The 18432-nt window shown below is 40.5% G+C and overlaps 1 protein-coding gene across 2 annotated transcripts; it reads left to right on the top strand.

Moving 5' to 3' along the window:
- The first annotated feature begins 469 nt into the window (after positions 1-469).
- On the top strand, positions 470-16448 carry UPF3B (UPF3B regulator of nonsense mediated mRNA decay). 2 transcript variants are annotated; one of them, XM_019803091.2, is made up of 11 exons: positions 470-720; positions 1624-1730; positions 1901-2007; positions 5422-5520; positions 6821-6931; positions 8382-8425; positions 8903-9085; positions 9494-9532; positions 11356-11516; positions 11843-12137; positions 15431-16448. In XM_019803091.2, the coding sequence occupies exons 1-11, from the start codon at positions 565-567 to the stop codon at positions 15578-15580; spliced, it is 1452 nt and encodes a 483-aa protein (XP_019658650.1). In that variant the 5' UTR covers positions 470-564; the 3' UTR covers positions 15581-16448. The 2 variants fall into 2 exon arrangements, with proteins under 2 accessions (XP_019658650.1, XP_002922607.1); XM_002922561.4 differs by lacking the exon at positions 9494-9532 and having other exon boundaries at positions 473-720.
- The last annotated feature ends 1984 nt before the right edge of the window (positions 16449-18432 follow it).

Raw genomic sequence — 18432 nt, 5'->3', positions numbered from 1 at the left:
TTCCCCCAGCGAGGTAAACTTTGGATAACTTCGGGTTACCTGAGGAAAACGAAGCCTACACACCAAGCTTTTTTTTTTTTCTTTTTTTTGCAAAACCTATCTTTTGATCTGAAAAACACTAAACTTTCAAGAATAAAGACCCCACTTACTTACAAATAGGGACACTGAGAAAACTAAGGCTCCAGAACGCCCGGCCAGAATCGGCTAACTACTTTGTACGCCGGGATTTGTAGTCCACGAAAGAGTCGTTCTAGCAAGATGGCGGAGTTGTTAATGACGCGAGAAGAGCGGCCCCGAGGGAGTATGGGCCGCGAGGGGATTGGGCGGTGCGGGGATTCGACAGGCGGGAAGTTAAGACCAGGTGCTAAAACCTTTCCTTCAAAGGAAGCCTGGCGTCCTGAAGTCTCGCGAGATCCTGGCGGGGCCCAATGGAACGCGGGGCCTGGCTTATCACTAGGGGCGTTTGTTGGGGGCGGAGCTCGACCGGAGTGGGCCGGGCGTCGTAGGTGCCCGGCGTAGCGGCGTTTAGGCCGGACAGCCGCTGTGAGGAGCGAAGCCGTGGCCATGAAGGAGGAGAAGGAGCATAGGCCTAAAGAGAAGCGAGTAACCTTGTTGACTCCCCCGGGGGCCACAGGCAGCGGCGCTGGGGCTTCGGGGGACAGTACCAAAGGGGAAGATAAACAGGATCGAAATAAGGAGAAGAAAGAGGCTCTGAGCAAGGTGCCTGGCCGGCTGTTGGCCCGGGAGAGGGCGGGACGGGTCCGCCACCCGCGAGGATGGTTGGGAATGGGGCTGCCCTCTTCCTCTCCCAGTTTGCGCTTCTGTTTCTTCACCTGAGTGAAAATCGCGTCACCCTGTCTTCATCCATTCGTCCGAGATGGGGTGGGGGGGAGCCCCTTTCGGCCAAGTCCCGGGGTGCGAGTGAGGGAAAAGGGGGGATTCCCAGACGAGAGGTTTAGGTCAGAGCTGTGAGATGGTAGTGGGAGGGGGATCGATAGTAAAGAGAATGAGGAATTCAGAGGTTAATTGGGGGGAATTATTAAATAGTGAAGGGGCCAGCAGGGGTGGGGGGAGTTTGTGATAAAGAGTATTAATGGAGGCGAGTTGAGCGAGAGTGGGGGGATTAATGGTCGGGGGGCCAGGTCAGTTTCATCCTATTTGGGGAGCAACGAGGAAACTTTTAGTATTCCTTAGAGTTTTGAATTCTTAACGCTGAATGAGGAAGGATTTTTGTTTTAGGATGTGTCGGATGTGGTAGGGAGATAATAAGTCAAATGTTTATGGCACCCAGAAAGACCAGGGTTAGCCTACTTATTTCTTGCTAATACCTCTATTGAAAAATGGGTGCTAGAAAATGATGCGAAAACCAAGTGAACTGTGTGGGGCTTCCGTTTAAGAGAACCTAAGATTTTTCTTGCTCCATGCAGTTCTCATTTCTAAGAGTTCATAAAACAGCACTATTATTACGTTTGACTAATTCTGAGCATCTAGAATAATTTTCTTCTGGGTTTTTATGCGTAAGCTCATCTTTTAAAGACCATCTATTTTCAGGGACAGTGAGTCTTTCAGGTATGACAGAAAATGATTTGTACTAATTTTATTTTTCCTTATTCATTTCTTAAGGTGGTAATTCGGAGATTACCTCCCACTTTGACCAAGGAGCAGCTTCAGGAACATCTTCAGCCTATGCCAGAGCATGATTATTTTGAGTTTTTTTCTAATGATACTAGGTAAAATGAATAAATAAAAGAGGGCGGGGGTAAATGAAAAATTTTCTTCCATTCTTTTTTATCCTGCTGTTTTCCATTTGATTTTTGAACCTGTGTCTTTAATATATGCATACTTGTAATTCAGCCAGACACCTGCAAGCACATTTACATAATTGCTTTCCTCTCTGCAGTCTGTATCCTCATATGTATGCCAGAGCATACATCAACTTTAAAAACCAAGAGGACATTATTTTGTTCAGGGATCGCTTTGATGGTTATGTATTCCTTGACAATAAAGGTGAGTCCTTGTCACTGAAGGGGAGTTTCTTTGTCATTTGTATGTTTAAGACAATGTGTGTATCACAGTGTTTTCTCAATGCCTTCATAGCTTTTCTTAAATTCTGAGTGATAAAATGTGCAACATTTGAAGAGTTTTACACATTTGCTGAGCTTACTGCAGTCTTATAAACAGATGTGTGACTTTTCACAGCCCTTGGGTATTTTTATTAACCTGTTACTTCTGTAGTTTGATCAACTGAATGAAATTGCCACTGTTTTCTCTTCCTGTGGCAATTTTTTTTTGCCCTGGATTAGATGATCTGTTGTTTTGACTATTTACTAATTTTAGCAGTAATACTGATAAATGACTCTTTGAACTTGTACAACACATTTTAAATATTTACATGTCATCTTGCTTCAAGGACCAACATTGATTTATTTATTTCAATTTAAATCCTTTAAGCCAGTAATTCCCAGTTTGAATACTGTTCATCTTTCTAATTACTTAAAACATCAACCTTGATGATCTCCCACTTTGTATCCAGGAGTCTATAGGGAAGAAAAACTTCAGCCTTAACTCTTTTTATTATCTGCCACTTGCAACATTTAGCCAGAAAATGTCCAAGCTGCCATTTATCACTTTTCTTTTGGCTTTGTGATCATAGGTAAATGATGTGTCTTTTTGTTGGGCTTTTTCTCGGTATTACTTCAGAGTTGATAAAAATGAAATCTTTGTCAGGGAATATGCCAGTAAAAGTTGAAGGATTGCCACTGTTTGACCAGCTTTTATTAATCCCTGCCCCTCTTTCCCCACCAAAAGCAGTTACTTCTCCACTCTAACTTTATTCCAGTAGATAGCAATGTGTTCCTGAAAATTTGAGTTGTGTTTTAACTTTTTCCGCTCCTTCTTATCCCTTATATTTAAACACGTGATGAATCTTGTCAATTTATTGTTTTTAAATATCTCATTCATCTGCTTACTAATAATTTCACACTGTGTCCTTCCCTCCTAATGCTTAGACAACCACTGTCTCTAAACTTACAGAATTTTTCTTTTCTTTTTTCATTTTTGTGTAACTTAGTCTGTTATATTGCCATGAAATTAATGTTTTTGAAAATACTGATTTAAGATAGCAGTTGCAGGGGGAAAAAGTCCAAATTCCGTAGCCTGGTAGTCAGAGTCCTTCAGAGCCTGGCCTCACTTCTGATTTTGTTTTTGTTTTTGTTTTTTCAGCCTCTCTTCCACAATTCTTTCTGCTTCAGTCTAGTTTATCTATTCCTTCTCAAATAGATCAGTTAATAAGCTAATCTGATTCTGCATTCACTAGGATTTACAAAATCATGTTTCCTCCCTGACCGCTTTGTGATGCCTTCTGGTCATTTCTACTTATTCTATTCTGGCTTACATCTACATGCCAATGATAGTATTTTATACCTTTTATGACATTATTCTAGAGCAGGGATCTGGTGTATTTTCGTTTTCCAGCAGTCACTTGGTTTTTTGTATTGAGATGTAATTCATAAAATTCAGTGGTTTTAAGTATATTCACAAAGTTGTACGACCATCACCACCATGTGATTCCAGAATGTTTTCATTACTCCAAAAAGATTCCTGTAACCATTAGCAATCATCTCCCCTTCTCCCTCTTCTGAACATTTCATATAAACAGAATCATATAATATGTAGCCTTTATGACTGCCTCTTTTACTTAGCATAGTTTCAGGATTCATCTGTGTTACTGCATATATCATTACCTGATTGATTTTTTTGTTTACATTTTTAAATGTGGTAAAATGCACATAAATAAAATTTACCATCTTAACCATTTTAAGTGTATAGTTCAGTAGTGTTGAGTACATTCACACTGTTGTGCAACAATATCTAGAACTTGTTTATCTTGCAAGACTGAAACGCTGTACCCATTAAACAATAAATCCCATTCCCCATTTCTCCCTCCTCCCAGCCCCTGGCAACTACCATTCTATCTCTATGAACCATCATTCTGTATAAAGTTGACATTCTAAGTACCTCATATGAGTGGAACCATATAGTATTTGACTTTCTGAGATTGGCTTATTTATTTAGCGTAATGTTCTCAAGGTTGATCCATGTTGTAGGGTGTGTCAGAAATTCCTTTTTAAGCCTGAGTAATAGTCCATTTTGTGTATATGCACACACTACGTTTTATTTATCCATTTCTCTGTTGAGGGACATCTGAGTTTCCTCCACCTTTTGGCAGTTGTAAATAATGCTCCTATGAATGTGGGTGTACAAAGATCTGTTCAAGTCTCTGCTTTCACTTCTTTTGAATATATACCCAAAGGTGGAACTGCTGGGTCATATGGTAATTCTATTTTTAATTTCTTGAGGAACCACCATATTGTTTTCCATAGCAGCTGCACCATTTTACATTCCTACCAGTAATGCATGAGGGTTCTAATTCTCCATGTCCTCGCCAACACTTGTTATGCTCTGTTTTTTTTTCCTTTAATAGCTACCATTCTAATGGGTGTGAGGTGATATCTCATTGTGGTTTTGATTTGCATTTCCCTAATGATTAGTGAGGTAATATTTTAATCTTTTCATATGCTTGTTGGCCATTTGTATATCATCTTTGTAGAAATGTCTATTCAAGGCCTTTGAACATTTTTTAATTGGGTTTTTTTGTTGTTACTGAGTTGTAGGAGTTCTGTATATATTCTGTATATTGACCCCTAATCAGATAAATGATTTGCAAATATTTTCTCCCGTTCTGTAGGTTGCCTTTTTACTCTGTTTTGTCCTTAGATGCACAGAAGTTCTTAATTTTGATATAGTTCAGTTTATCTATTTTTCACTTGAATTGCCTGTGCTTTTGGTGTCTCCTGGTGTATTTTTTAAATAACCACTTTAATGAGATATAATTCACACACCATAAAATTCACCCTTTTAAAGTGGTTTTTAGTATATTCACAGAGTTGTGCAGCTATCACCACAATCTAATTTTAGAATGCATTCAGCACTCCATAGAGAAACCCCATATTCATTAGCTGTCATTCCCCACTCTCCCCCAACTATGCCCCAGCTCTAAGCAATCGCTGATCTTCTTTGTATCTCTATAGATTGTGCCTAGTCTAGAGATTTCTGATGTATTTTTTAAATGAAAATTGATTTGTAGATTTTTTCCCCCACAAATCAAAACAACACTTAGAAGTTGAATTTAAATGAATATTTTACTTCCCGGCCATATCTTTTCATTATGTTATCAGTGTGAATTTGGGGCTCCTTTGGTAACACATTGATTTTAGTTGTGCCCATGTGATTTATGCCCATTGAGAGGGCCTATTCAGATGACTCCCATCAAAGGAGGCCTAGAGAGCGGTGGGTTGACTCTCTTGTATCCACTTTTTGACTTTTTTTGGTTATAGCAAGTGTGGTATTTTTTCTAAACAGGTCAGGAATATCCTGCTATAGTAGAATTTGCACCTTTTCAAAAAGCTGCAAAAAAGAAGACTAAGAAAAGAGATACCAAAGTTGGGACTATCGATGATGGTACAGTATAGCTCTAGTTATGTAATGCTATTGCCATGGGTTTTTTAAAAATACTGTCTTTGTGGGAATTAATTGGATTCCAGTCTTTTAAGTAGGAAAACATATGGAATAAAATTCATGAGAAATGTAATTCACTGATGAAAGCTTTGTTTAATCGTTAGAATGGAAGTGGGTTTCCTGTAGAATTCCCACTCTTCCGGCTACTGCCATTTCGTTCCTCCACCATCAAGCAATATATTGTTGACTGTTGAGCAGTAAATTACCTTTGGTTTGTTGATTAGAAGACACTGGGGAAAAATGAGATGTATCAGAATACAAATTATTAAGGTCTCATACTATTTTATGATGATTTTTTTTAATTTCCATTTTTATAAAGAGGTTTATCATTGAGAGCTGGGATGGAAAAATTTCTATACTCAAGTAACTCAAGTAACTTAATATAAAGTAGCTGAAGTGGCCTATTTTTTTTTAGGCTTTGACTATGCAACTAACTGCACACATAGTAATTATATTGAACTGGAATAGAGGAACTGAAAAACTAGAATAATTGCCATGTAGGGTAAACTGGATCCAGATTTTGAGCTCTGTATCATGTTATGTTAGATAAAGACTTAGATGTAATATTTTATATCTGACTGACATTTTGGAATCACCTAGTTTGATTTCCATTATTTCTTATAGTGGGTATTTTATAAAGAAAACATGGAAAAGATTCAACACACATGTACTTAATGATTATGTCATAAATTGACATCTGGGAGACTAGATCAGCGACATGCTCCACAGTGCGTAGAAACTCCACAATACAAGCAATGGAATGACTCAGATGTGTTACCCTTTCTGCTGTCAGATGCATCTGAAAAACAACTCCAGGAATTACCATCAGCTCCAGTGCAACATCTAGGACCTCAGTTTATCTTTCTGGAACATCTGATTTTCATATGTTGGGTTTACTTAAAGTGAGATATACCCATACAGGAATTGCTTACATGCTATCTATAATACTGTGAAGGTCCCATAACTACAACTTTTAGTTCTCACATAAGTGTGACTCTGGGTCAGTTGGAGCAGTGACTTTTAAAAGCAAACTACTTAACATTCCTGTGGTGTCCAATTATCCTTGACTCCATGTTATACCAGACTCCCTTAGTGTGTATAGGGAATAGGAGTTCTGAAAGTAAGGGACCAATAAAGCCCTATATAGTCTAGTGGGTATGTTTAGATTTATTTTTAATCTTCCATGATGTAGAAAGTTTTTTTTAAAAGTCTATATTTTCTGTTTACTTGAACAATGATTTAGATCCAGAATATAGAAAATTTTTGGAAAGTTATGCTGCAGATAATGAGAAAATGACATCTACTCCAGAGACACTGCTAGAGGAAATAGAAGCCAAAAATAGAGAATTAATAGGTAAGTGGGCAACAGGAATTAAGGACAATGGCTTTTTCCTCTGAAGACTTGTCTGACTCCCACTTCTGGCATTTGCTAGCTATGTGACCATGGGGAAGGCACTGACTTTTCTGAGACTCTGTTTCTTCTGCTGTAAAATGCAGATAGTCCCTGCCTCACAGGGTTATGTAAATGCATTCATAAGATGGGGAAAATTCTCTGTGACCTATTTTAATGCCACATAAATATAAGTAGAAAAGTCTGAAGGCTCATAGGACCTTTAGATGTTGGTAAGCCTTTGAAGATCAACTGGTATTTTCTAGTAACAAGCAGCTCACATTCCTGAAAAAATTTTGAAAATATCAAAAGATGAAATTAGTTACTGCAAAATTGGAAACTTCTTGAGAAAGTCTAGTTTGGATGTTCTAGTAGTAAATTGTCACCCTTCTAGTAATAAATGGTCACTCCTCCATCAGCTGTAAACATAAGCAAAGCCCCAGACCCAGGATTTCCATTCCTAGGAATTTATCCAAAGGATGTATGCTTTCAAAAAGCTAACTACAAGGTGGGGTGCCCGGGTGGCTCAGTCAGTTAAGCATCCCGACTCTTGATTCCGGCTCACTCATGATCCTCAGGATCATGAGATCGAGCTCTGCACCAGGCTCCATGCCTAGCATGAAGCCTTCTTAAGATCTCTCCCTTCCCCTCGCCCCTCCCCACTCATTCTCTCTCTCTAAAAACAAAAAACCCCCAAAACATTAAAAAAAATTAATTACAAGACTAGATAGCATTATTCAGAATATTGAAAATCGAATTACATATTCTTCTAAAACTTTTTTTTTTAAGATTTTTATCTGTCCATTTATTTGAGAGAGCGCGCGATAGAGCACGAGTGGGGGGGGTGGAGGGCGTAGGGAGTGGCAGAGGAAGAAGCAGTTCCTCGCTGATCAGGGAGCCCATGGGGTCCAATTCCAGGACCCCGAGATCATGACCTGAGCCGAAGGCAGACGCTTAACCAACTGAGCCACCCAGGCACCCCTAAAACGGTTTTTATTAATAGATGCAGAGTATAAGGCCATCTGATAATTTCTTTAGAATGAATTCCCAGAAGTGGAATTGTGGGGTCAAAAAGAGTAGATATTTTTAGCTCCTTCCTCCAGTGTCTTCCCAGTTGAACAAATTTATAGTCCCATCTCTAAACAAGAGAATGTCCTTTGCACTCAATTCTCACCGACACTGGGAATTACTCCTTTAAGAAACTGCTTTAATTTGAATTTCTTCACTTTTTAAAAAATTTTAAGTCCTCAGAATTGAAGTAGAATATTGTGAAACTTCTTTCTGATAACGTACTTGTGAACTATTTTAAGGGGTATACTTTTCCCACCTTGGGTGGTTGGCAGGGAATGTCAGAAAATGGAATCCTTTCTAGGGGTTGATAAGTATTATTAATAATCTGTTTACATTTATGTAGCTAAAAAGACAACCCCACTTTTGAGCTTCCTGAAAAACAAGCAGGTAAACCTTTTGTTTTTATAGTTCTCTCAATACTTTTATTTCATTCGTTCATAGTCTGTAAACATACGAGCATTGGGATCCTAGAGGAGAAATAGCTCCTTTTTCCACCATTATTCTTTAAAATTTTGGCTCTTTGGCCTTACTGTCTGGCCCTCTTCTCCAGTCTGGTTGTTGGACCAAGGATTCACTCTGCAAACCCAGAGAGAGTCTTAAGCTTGTTCCAGAGACACTCCTTTGAATTTGTGAAAGCCTCTGGAAATATAGCAAGGCAACGGTGGGAGACTCTGATACTAGTAGGCCTTGGTCTTTGTTCTCATATTCACAATGGGGTGGGGAGGGGGTTAATGGTAGGATGCCACTTTGTAGAATGTAGGAAGGAGAGACGATCCAATTTAGTGGGTGCCCACCATACCTTCAGGATTAAGTTTTTGGTGATCATTATCTTGTTTGAAGGCTTATGTTGATGTTTCTTTCCAGAGAATGAGAGAAGAAAAAAGAGAAGAAAGAAGGAGGCGAGAAATAGAAAGGAAAAGACAAAGAGAAGAAGAGAGGAGAAAGTGGAAAGAAGAAGAAAAACGAAAAAGGAAAGATATAGAAAAGCTAAAGAAGATAGACAGGGTTCCAGAAAGGGACAAATTAAAGGATGAACCAAAGATTAAGGTATGAAAATAACTTAAACTGACCGGATGTTGCTAAAAATTGCATGTATCTACTTCTTTAAATATGCATGCATCTTGTGTTGGTGTGAATATAGTTTTTTGGTTTTGTTGTTGTCTTTTTTGGGGGGGAGGAGGTGAACCGATAGGAATCTTTCCTCTAAGGCTAATAGTATTATTTTTTAAAATCTGAGATAATTTAAACAGATTAAGTAATTTACATGATATTTCTTCAGTGAAGATCTGCGTTATTTTTATCATTGAGAATGTTCAATGTTTGGATGATTATTCTCTCAGTTCTTCATAAGTAAGGGCTTAGGGCTGGCTGGCATGAATTATGGGTTTTATTCAGCTTTTCCTTCATATTTGATACATGAAGTTGCCTCATCTGTTTGTTTTCCACTGTCTTCAGGTACACAGGTTTCTGTTACAAGCTGTGAATCAGAAAAATGTAAGGACCAAGTACATGATACAGAGCACCTAGTATCATGTCACACACACAGGTCTTAGTTGATAATAAGTCCTTTTGGTGGTGGTGGTGGTAGTGATACCTGTAGAAAACTCCTTCAGACTGACTTGAGTCTTCTTAAAATCTGAGTCATTTTAAATTCTACTTTAGAAGGAAGCCCAGATGACTTCCTGATGCTCTGCTGGGTACCCAGAAGCTTCAACAGTATACAGCTAGAGGACAACCATGCCTGAATAGCTCTTGCTCCTCATGTGCCTCTCCTGACTGGCTGCCTTGCGGGCATATTAGGGATAGATATACTGTATCACATGCTTCCCCTCTCACATGATTCTCCACGTTACCTTCTTTCCTCTACCTGGGAATCTGTGAGTGGCAGATTCTGATTAACACACTGCATGTAGGAAGAGGAAAACTTGTAGAAAAATCCCAGCCTTACTGCTTCCCTTCTGAGGGCATGGCTTAGGCAGCTCTTGCTCCACAAACTTCCCGGGGAAGTACTAGTACCTAGTACTAAATGTCACAGAGATGGTGGCGGCGTCTTCTCCTTTTACCTCCTCAAAATTAAGCAGTTTACGTGGCCAGGGTTTGTTCCCCCAAGGCTCTCCCGGGCTCATTATTGGCGGTAAGGAGCTTGGCAGTGGGGTGGAAACGTTCCCATCTTAATTCCTTCTAGTGATCTCTCTCTCTCCCATGCCACAAGTGACCTGACTTGCTATTCCCATCAGCAAGGCAGAAGGTAGAGCCAGCCAGACTAGAAACATTCATTAATGTTCTTAATAGAGTAATGAACATCCTGGCTTCTAACAAAGATGTTCATTAGAAAAATAAGAACACTTCCAATGAAACGTGTACATGGAACCCTCACTTTACATTGGTGCCTCCTCAGTGTCCAGTTTGGACTCGCCATTTGCAGTGGCTATGTGCTGAAATACTTCGTGCTTAAGTCTTGTGGTGCTTTGCCTTTTGCTTGGTGACTTGTGTGTGATGCCTTCACCCTGAGATGAAACTTTCTATGATGCCTTCACTCTGAGACTTGATATTCTTCTCTTTTGCCAAAGAATCTCTCTGAATATCCAATGCTTGGGGGTATTCTAGAGAGGTTTGTGGCAGTGGTGTGAGAAAGAAACTATTTTGTTAGCAATTTGGACTTTATAAAGCACGTTTATTTGAGAATTGCATTCTGTCATATATATGTCTGTCTCATATATATATATGTATATATATGTATGTGACATTGAGCAGAGTTCCTACTTAGTAGAGCTGGAACTTCACTGTTCTATGAGGTCTTTGGATTTTTAAACCAAATAATGAAAATTATGATTGTACCATAAGTATGATATTCTCAGGCTCAAGGCAAAATTATTCTTGCAATGGATCTCTCCTTTGGTGACAAGGTATTTGTCATTCCAAGTGCTACAAGAAAATAGTCCAGTAGTAATCTGCCTAGCATTTTAAATTTGTGTCATATTTTCTCATCAAGTTATATTGATATGCTTGCTCGCTACAGAGGGCGTACTTGGAAATGTTCACTGAAAGGTTGACCCATCTAAAGCCAAAGGAGTCTTGATCCTATTGCCACAAGTGATTAAACCACTTTGAGTGGGTAACACTTTCGCATTAATAGCATCCTTTTAGTCACTCACTGCTCTTATGCACTAGTTATTCACCTGTAAGCTTAAGAGTACCTGCAGAAAGAGGCCTTCTATAGCCTAGATTTAAAAATATTTAGTATATTGTTCTCTTTGTAAGAAGCAGAAGAGAATGTCCTACCCTTCAAAATAAGAATAAATTTGTTCTCTTTAAAGCTACTCAAGAAGCCAGAAAAAGGAGATGAAAAAGAATTAGATAAAAGAGAAAAAGCCAAGAAACTGGACAAAGAGAATCTGAATGATGAAAGAGCCAGTGGGCAGAGTTGTACACTGCCCAAGCGCTCTGATGGCGAACCTAAAGATGAAAAGCCTAAGAGGTCAGTGGTCGAGGGCTCTTTGGTACACTTGTTTTCAACGTGTTTCTGCGTGCTAGTTTTACTGCCACGTCCCGGACTCATGCCTGAATTACGAGGGGTAGGGGAATAAGGAGGAAAGGTTTCAAATATTCTAGCATCTTAACCTGGGTGAATGACTTCTGGTGTGCACTTTTTTTTTTTTTAACTGTTTTTCAAAATGCTAGTATTTTTTTACTCTGCTCCGAAAGTGCCACCTCACTGTAGTGACGAAGTCCTAATCCGAGCACTCGTGCACGTGTGACTAGACGGGCTTTGAGGGTGCCAGCTCAGATCTGTTTCCCGTGCAGGCCCGAAGAGGAGAGTGGCAGAGACTACAGGGAGCGGGAGCGGGACTACGAGCGAGACCAAGAGCGCATCCTACGGGAGAGGGAGAGGCTGAAGCGGCAGGAAGAGGAGCGCCGCAGGCAGAAGGAGCGCTACGAGAAGGAGAAGGCTTTTAAAAGAAAGGAAGAAGAATTGAAAAAAGAGAAAGAAGCTGTTCGGGATAAAGGAAAGAAGACTGAAAGTACAGAATCAGTAGGCAGCTCAGAAAAAACTGAAAAGAAAGAGGAAGTGGTTAAGAGAGATCGCATAAGAAACAAGGTGCTGCTTTTCATTATATCTATTTTCATCAGGATTTTTTTTTGTTCTGCAAGTGTAAAGGAAAGGGCTAGCTCCCTGTTTATGACAGACTTTTTTTTTTTAAGATTTTATTTATTTATTCGACAGAGATAGAGACAGACAGCGAGAGAGGGAACACAAGCAGGGGGAGTGGGAGAGGAAGAAGCAGGCTCATAGCAGAGGAGCCTCATGTGGGGCTCGACATGCTTAACCGCTGTGCCACCCAGGCGCCCCATGACAGACTTTTTTTTTTTTTTTTAAAGATTTTATTTATTTACTCGACAGAGACAGAAACAGCCAGCGAGAGAGGGAACACAAGCAGGGGGAGTGGGAGAGGAAGAAGTAGGCTCACAGCAGAAGAGCCTCATGTGGGGCTCGATCCCATAACGCCGGGATCACGCCCTGAGCCGAAGGCAGATGCCTAACCGCTGTGCCACCCAGGCGCCCCTATGACAGACTTTTTAAAGGGGAAGTTGAACTATCTGCAACTTTGTTGGGTCCTTTTATTAGCAGTGTAGAAATTTCAAACATACACAAAAATAGAATGGAGAAGAATAGGACACACCCATTACCCAGTTGCAACAGCTACCAACTCATGGCCATCCTTTCTACTCTACCCGATCCCTATCTCTCCTGGATTCTTGCCTTTTTTTTTTTTTTAAAGATTTATTTATTTGAGAGAGCAGGAGCAGGAGGGGCAGAGGGAGAGGGAGAGAGAATCTCAAGTAGACTCCACACTGAGTGCAGAGCCCGACTCAGGGCTCGATCTCACAACCCAGAGATCAGGACCTGGGCTGAAATCAAGAGTCAGACGTTTAACCGACTGTGCCACCCGGGGGCCCCTGAATTATTTTCAAGCAAATCCTAGACATACCATCTTTTTTAAATACATCAATATTAGGACAGATTCTTTTTCTTAATACAACCCCAATAGCATTTTCATACCAAAAAAAATAATACTAATTCCTTAATGTCCTACCTACTGAGTTGTTTTTCCCAGTTGTCTCACTAATAACTTCTTTAGAGGCTCTAAACAAGGTCCACAAATTGTATTGTATCCTTAACTCTCTTTTAATCTAAATAATCCCCCCTCCTTTTGTTTTCCTGCCATTTATTTGCTACAGAAACCGGTTTGTCCTGAGGACCTATCGGCTCTAAATTGGTTGGGCTAATTACATCCCTGTGGTACCATTTAACATGTTTCTCTATCTTCTCTGTTTACTTGAAAACTAGTAGTTCTATCTAGGGCAGGGGTCAGCAGATTTTTTCTGTGAAGGGCCAGATGGTAAATATTTAAGGCCTTATGGGCCATATGGTGTCTATTAGAACCACTAAGCTCTGTAGGAAAGCAGGCATAGATAATATGTAAAAGAATGAGTATGGCTGTGTGCTAGTCAGACTTCATTCATAAAAACAAGTGGTGCCTCGCCTCCAGGCCTGAATATATTCAGACTCAGTTTTTGGCAAAAATATTTCATAGATTGGGGTGCCTGGGTGGCTCAGTCATTTGAGCGTCAGACTCTTGATTTCAGCTCGGGTCATGATCTCAGGGTCATGGGATTGAGCCCTGCATCAGGCTCTGCGCTTAGTGGAGTCGGCTTCTCTCCTTGTCCCTCTCCCTCTGCCCCTCCCTGTGTACTGTCTGTCGCTCTCTCAAATAAATAAATAAATCTTAAAAAAAAAATACTTTGTAGATGAAGGGGTGCCTGACTGGCTCAGTCAGTAGAACTTGTGACTCTTGATCTCAGGGTTGTGAGTTCAAGCCCACGTTGGGTATGGAGATTACTTAAAAATAAAATCTTAAAAAGAGAATCCTTTATAGATTGTGTTGTGTACTTCCTACTGTATCATATCAGGAAGCATGGGACATATGGGTGTCTTTCTAGTGTAAGGTTCTGATCAATCAATAGCAATTGTGTTGTGGTTATGGAACAGGGTGTCCTTGTTCTTCGGATATACAAGCTGAAATATTTAGAGATGAAGGGTCGTGATGTCTGCAGCTTACTGGCAGATGGTTCTGTAAACATATGTATATATGAGCACTAGAGGCAGAAGCAGCACGTGACAAAATGTTCATAATTGTGAATCTTAAGGGTATTAGGTATTCGTCGTACAAGTTTTGCAACATTTCTATAGACTCAAAATTTCTCAAGGTGATAAAGTTGAAAAAACAACTGATCAGCAGGTTCAGGTATTGTAAGCCTGATCCATCTAGTATAAAAATTTTTTTGCCTAAAATTCAGTTTATACAGGAAAGGCAGGATAAACACTTGATCCTTTCCCTTTATGTACCAGCATTCAGAGTAATGAGTTGGTGTCTCAGCCACTTCTAGGTAACCAGTGAGTTTTGTTTTGTCTGTAATAATTTGTGGATTTAGAAATACTTGGTATATTCCAACTTGTTATTATCAGTTATTGTCCTTGTTGATGTTTACATTGTTCTATCTTTGCACAGTGGGAGCCCCATCATCCATTTCTTTAAATACTATGCAGGAATCTTAACCTGTTTCAACAGTTCATCTTACAAAAATAGTGAAACATTTTGCTGGAATTATTCAGTTGAGAATAATGCTTTAAGCTAACTTTCATACACCAGGGAGAAAGAGTAAGGAAGGCTCATGTAATTTTTTGTTGAATTCTGAAAAGGGCCTATACATCTAAGTTTTCCAGGACCATACTGTCATAAACCACACACGTTACTTGAACTGAGAGGTGCATGATGACTTAATGAGGCTTATTTAGGAATTTGAGATCTAAAATGCCACCTAGAGAGTCTCAGGCTGGGGTGTTAAGTCGCCATACACGAAGTAAGAAATAATCATGTTTGTGGCAAGTTGCACGGGGTCTGAGCTCATAATTTCAGGGAGGACTTTGCATTCTTTATTACTGTTTTACTCCTAAAATTTTCTTATGTGGTAGTGAATGTTAAAGTCAATGTACTGATAGGGAAGAGACAGGCAATGGCTGAGGTTTTGAAGTAAAGGAAATTCAAGCTAATTCAGTTCATCTTGAGATGGTTTAGAAAATTAGATTTATTGAAAATGTACAATAGGCATATAAAATAATACTTACAAAATGGTTGTTTTTATTTGGAGATGGGGAAAGGAAGTGGGCCGTTAGAGGCAAATTAACCATCAACACTGTTATGGACTGTGCCCTCACATTTTTGATCTTGTAGGAGTTGTTTTTTGTATATATCAGTACATAGGACTCTGATAATCCCCCGTAAATGTTTAGTAGCAATGTTGTAACATTAACATTTAATTTTATTTTAGGATCGCCCAGCAATGCAGCTTTACCAACCAGGAGCTCGAAGCCGAAATCGACTCTGTCCACCTGATGACAGCACCAAGTCTGGAGATTCGGCAATAGAAAAAAAGCAGGAAAGTGGTATTAGCCATAGAAAAGAAGGAGGAGAGGAGTGATAAGTCCAAAAGGCCTTAGGTGTCCTGACTGTCTAGGCAGCCAAAGAGCATGTATTAAGCAATCCAGAAGTGCCTTCAGGGCAAAGGAGTAAAGAGAGAGAAAGGGGATCGCTGTGCTGGTGGGGTACACTGCAGAGGAGTATGATTTTTTTCTTTGCGTCAAAGCAGGAACCTGATCGCAGGTTCAGGTTGGAAGTTCAATTTCATTTTTTATGCAGTTCCTACAAATTAATTTTCAAGTGTCAGATAAAGATGAGGGAGAGGACATGCATTGCAATTTGCAGGCGGGAAAGGTCAGGTGAGGACTTAATTAGGTATGACACGAGGAGGGGGAAAAAAGACAGCTGGTTCTAAAAGCAAGGTTCTGTTAAATCCTGGATTGAATTTTCTTAATTTGAGTGGAACAGAGTCACTGTGAAGTCTTGTTCAGATCTAGTTACATTCATTGTTGGTGATACCTGTTGACTTTGTGTAGTGTAGATGCAACAAGCATGTAATTGTAGTACGAGGACAGTGGAGGATATAACACATTTTTGCCTGTACAAAAATTTTAATAGTCATGTTGTGTCTATATCCTGTGTCCTAAAGTTTTAGGATTAGTTTTAGTTTTTTGTTTGCTTATGTGAGCTTAGCATAAAGAGTATTTTTAAACATCTCCTTTTGCCTTTAGCAGTTTTTATATTAATAAGTAAAATTTAACCCTTGTTTGGTTCTTGACAATCCAGTCTTTGTTTTAATCTTAGGTCTCATGATCTGAGCACATACCCTCTCCAGGAAGGAAACTGTAAGAATATTTGTTCCTGTCAAATAGCAACTTTTAGTCCTGGCTTGTTTTACATTGATGTCAATAAATATCAACATCACCCAAGTATGAAGCTAAGTGTATTTATTAACGTTACTAGATAGCTATTCATTTTGAGACATTCAACTTTCGATACGGAATTAAACCTGGGTATTTTGAAAGGGGATGAAGGATACTCATTTCTGTCTTCCTAGCGTTATGTCTTTATTTTACCCACCAAGAAGATCAAATCATGGTTCACTACTCTTGTTCCACAAGAACCAAAATGTTTGGACAGCATCCTTGAGCTGCTGCTTAATGTTCATCCTGCCAGCTTCTCCTAATGTGGCATCAGTCTGCCTTTACTTAGTCAGTCACTGCTTTAGTTTCACTCAGCTTTTAGAAACCAGTATCCCAAGAGGCAGGTAAAGAGCATCAAAGATGACTAAAAGAGAATGGTCCTCAACTGGGAGAGAGGACTAAAATACAGGAAGGGAGAATTTCAGAGGACTGGCAGTGGTCTGTGCCATGGAGAGGTCAGGAAAGCTGAGATGTGTTCATCGGGCTTGGCAGTATTGAGGTCAGTAGTGAACTGCTGAGGCAGAAACCATGTTACGGTGAGGGGCAAGTGGCAGGTAGGAAATGCAGATGGGGCTACTGGATAAATGGACCTTGGAGCTCAGAGAAGAGATCTGGGCTGGAGATACAGATTTGGAATTTATCTCTTTTTAGGTGATCACTGAAGCCATGGGTCTAGATTTAGTCACTTAGGGAAAGAGTGAAGAAAGAACAAGTAGACCTAGGGCCCAGTCTTGAAGAACCCTAAGGTTACAGGTAAGGAAAAGTATCTACAAAGACAGAAAAGGAGTAGCCAGAGAGTAGATGGAAAACCAGAAGACTCCAATATTCCCTAACCCAAGAGAAAAGACTAAAGAAGGCAAAGGAAGGGGCGCCTGGGTGGCACAGCGGTTGAGCGTCTGCCTTCGGCTCAGGGTGTGATCCCGGCGTTATGGGATCGAGCCCCACATCAGGCTCCTCCGCTATGAGCCTGCTTCTTCCTCTCCCCCTCCCCCTGCTTGTGTTCCCTCTCTCACTGGCTGTTTCTATCTCTGTCGAATAAATAAAATCTTTAAAAAAAAAAAAAAGAAGAAGGCAAAGGAAGTGGCCATTAAGGTTGGATGCTGCTGGGGGGTCAAGTGTGATGCCCGAAAAAAGGCCATGGGTTTCAGTGACTTAGAAATCTTTGATGACCTGGAATTACAGGGAATGGAAGCCAGACTAGATTGAGAATGGAAACAGCACAGACGAGAAGTTTGGCAGTGAAAAAATGGAGACAGGTAAATGGTGGTGATGAAGGATTATTTTAAATATGAGAACTACTAAAGCATGTTTAGAAGCCGAAAGGAAAGCTCTGAGAAAGACCCAGGGGAAGCAATCATCAGTAGCGCAGGTCTCCTGGGAAGGCAGGTGATAGCGGGGCAGCACAGGGCAGAGTTGGCCTGCGGAGAAGCAATGCTCCACAGCCGTCAGTCCTGAGCGGGCGTTGCTTGCCTCCCTCCCCAGCCTGGCACCTGCAGCCAGGCCTCTCGGGGCTGTTTGCCCATCAGCACCTCCCTTGTCTGTTCTACTTGCCTTGCCAGTCCAGCTCGGTAAACCACACTTCCCTATGCCCCTTACATCTTTTCCATTTATGTATTCATTTTAACAAGCATTTACCAATCACTGATGGTGTGCCAGAGCCTGGGGGGGGGGGTCAAGGACTCAAGTCCTTGTCTTCAGAAGCCCATGGTCCAGCGGTGGTAAGAAACAACTAGAAACAACCAGAGCACGGTGCACCATGTAAGGAGGGCTATGATGGCATGGCCGGGTGTGGGAATCTCTGCCCCGAGCTGCCAGGTGTTGCTGGAGAAAACCCTAAACCAGATCAGCTGGTGAGACGACAGGCGGGCCTGCCTCCTGCTGAGCAACTTAAAACACCCATCCTGACTTCCTTTTCCACAGCGCCACCTTGCTTTCCCTAGTTGGCTCCTCTTGCTCTCTTGTGTTGGGAGGAAGGGGGTGAGGACCACTT

The sequence above is a fragment of the Ailuropoda melanoleuca genome, chromosome X, assembly GCF_002007445.2.
Source record: "Ailuropoda melanoleuca isolate Jingjing chromosome X, ASM200744v2, whole genome shotgun sequence".
Taxonomy (NCBI): Eukaryota; Metazoa; Chordata; class Mammalia; order Carnivora; family Ursidae; genus Ailuropoda; species Ailuropoda melanoleuca.
Note: the sequence above shows the minus strand (reverse complement) of the source record. Positions and strands in the feature narration are given on the sequence as shown.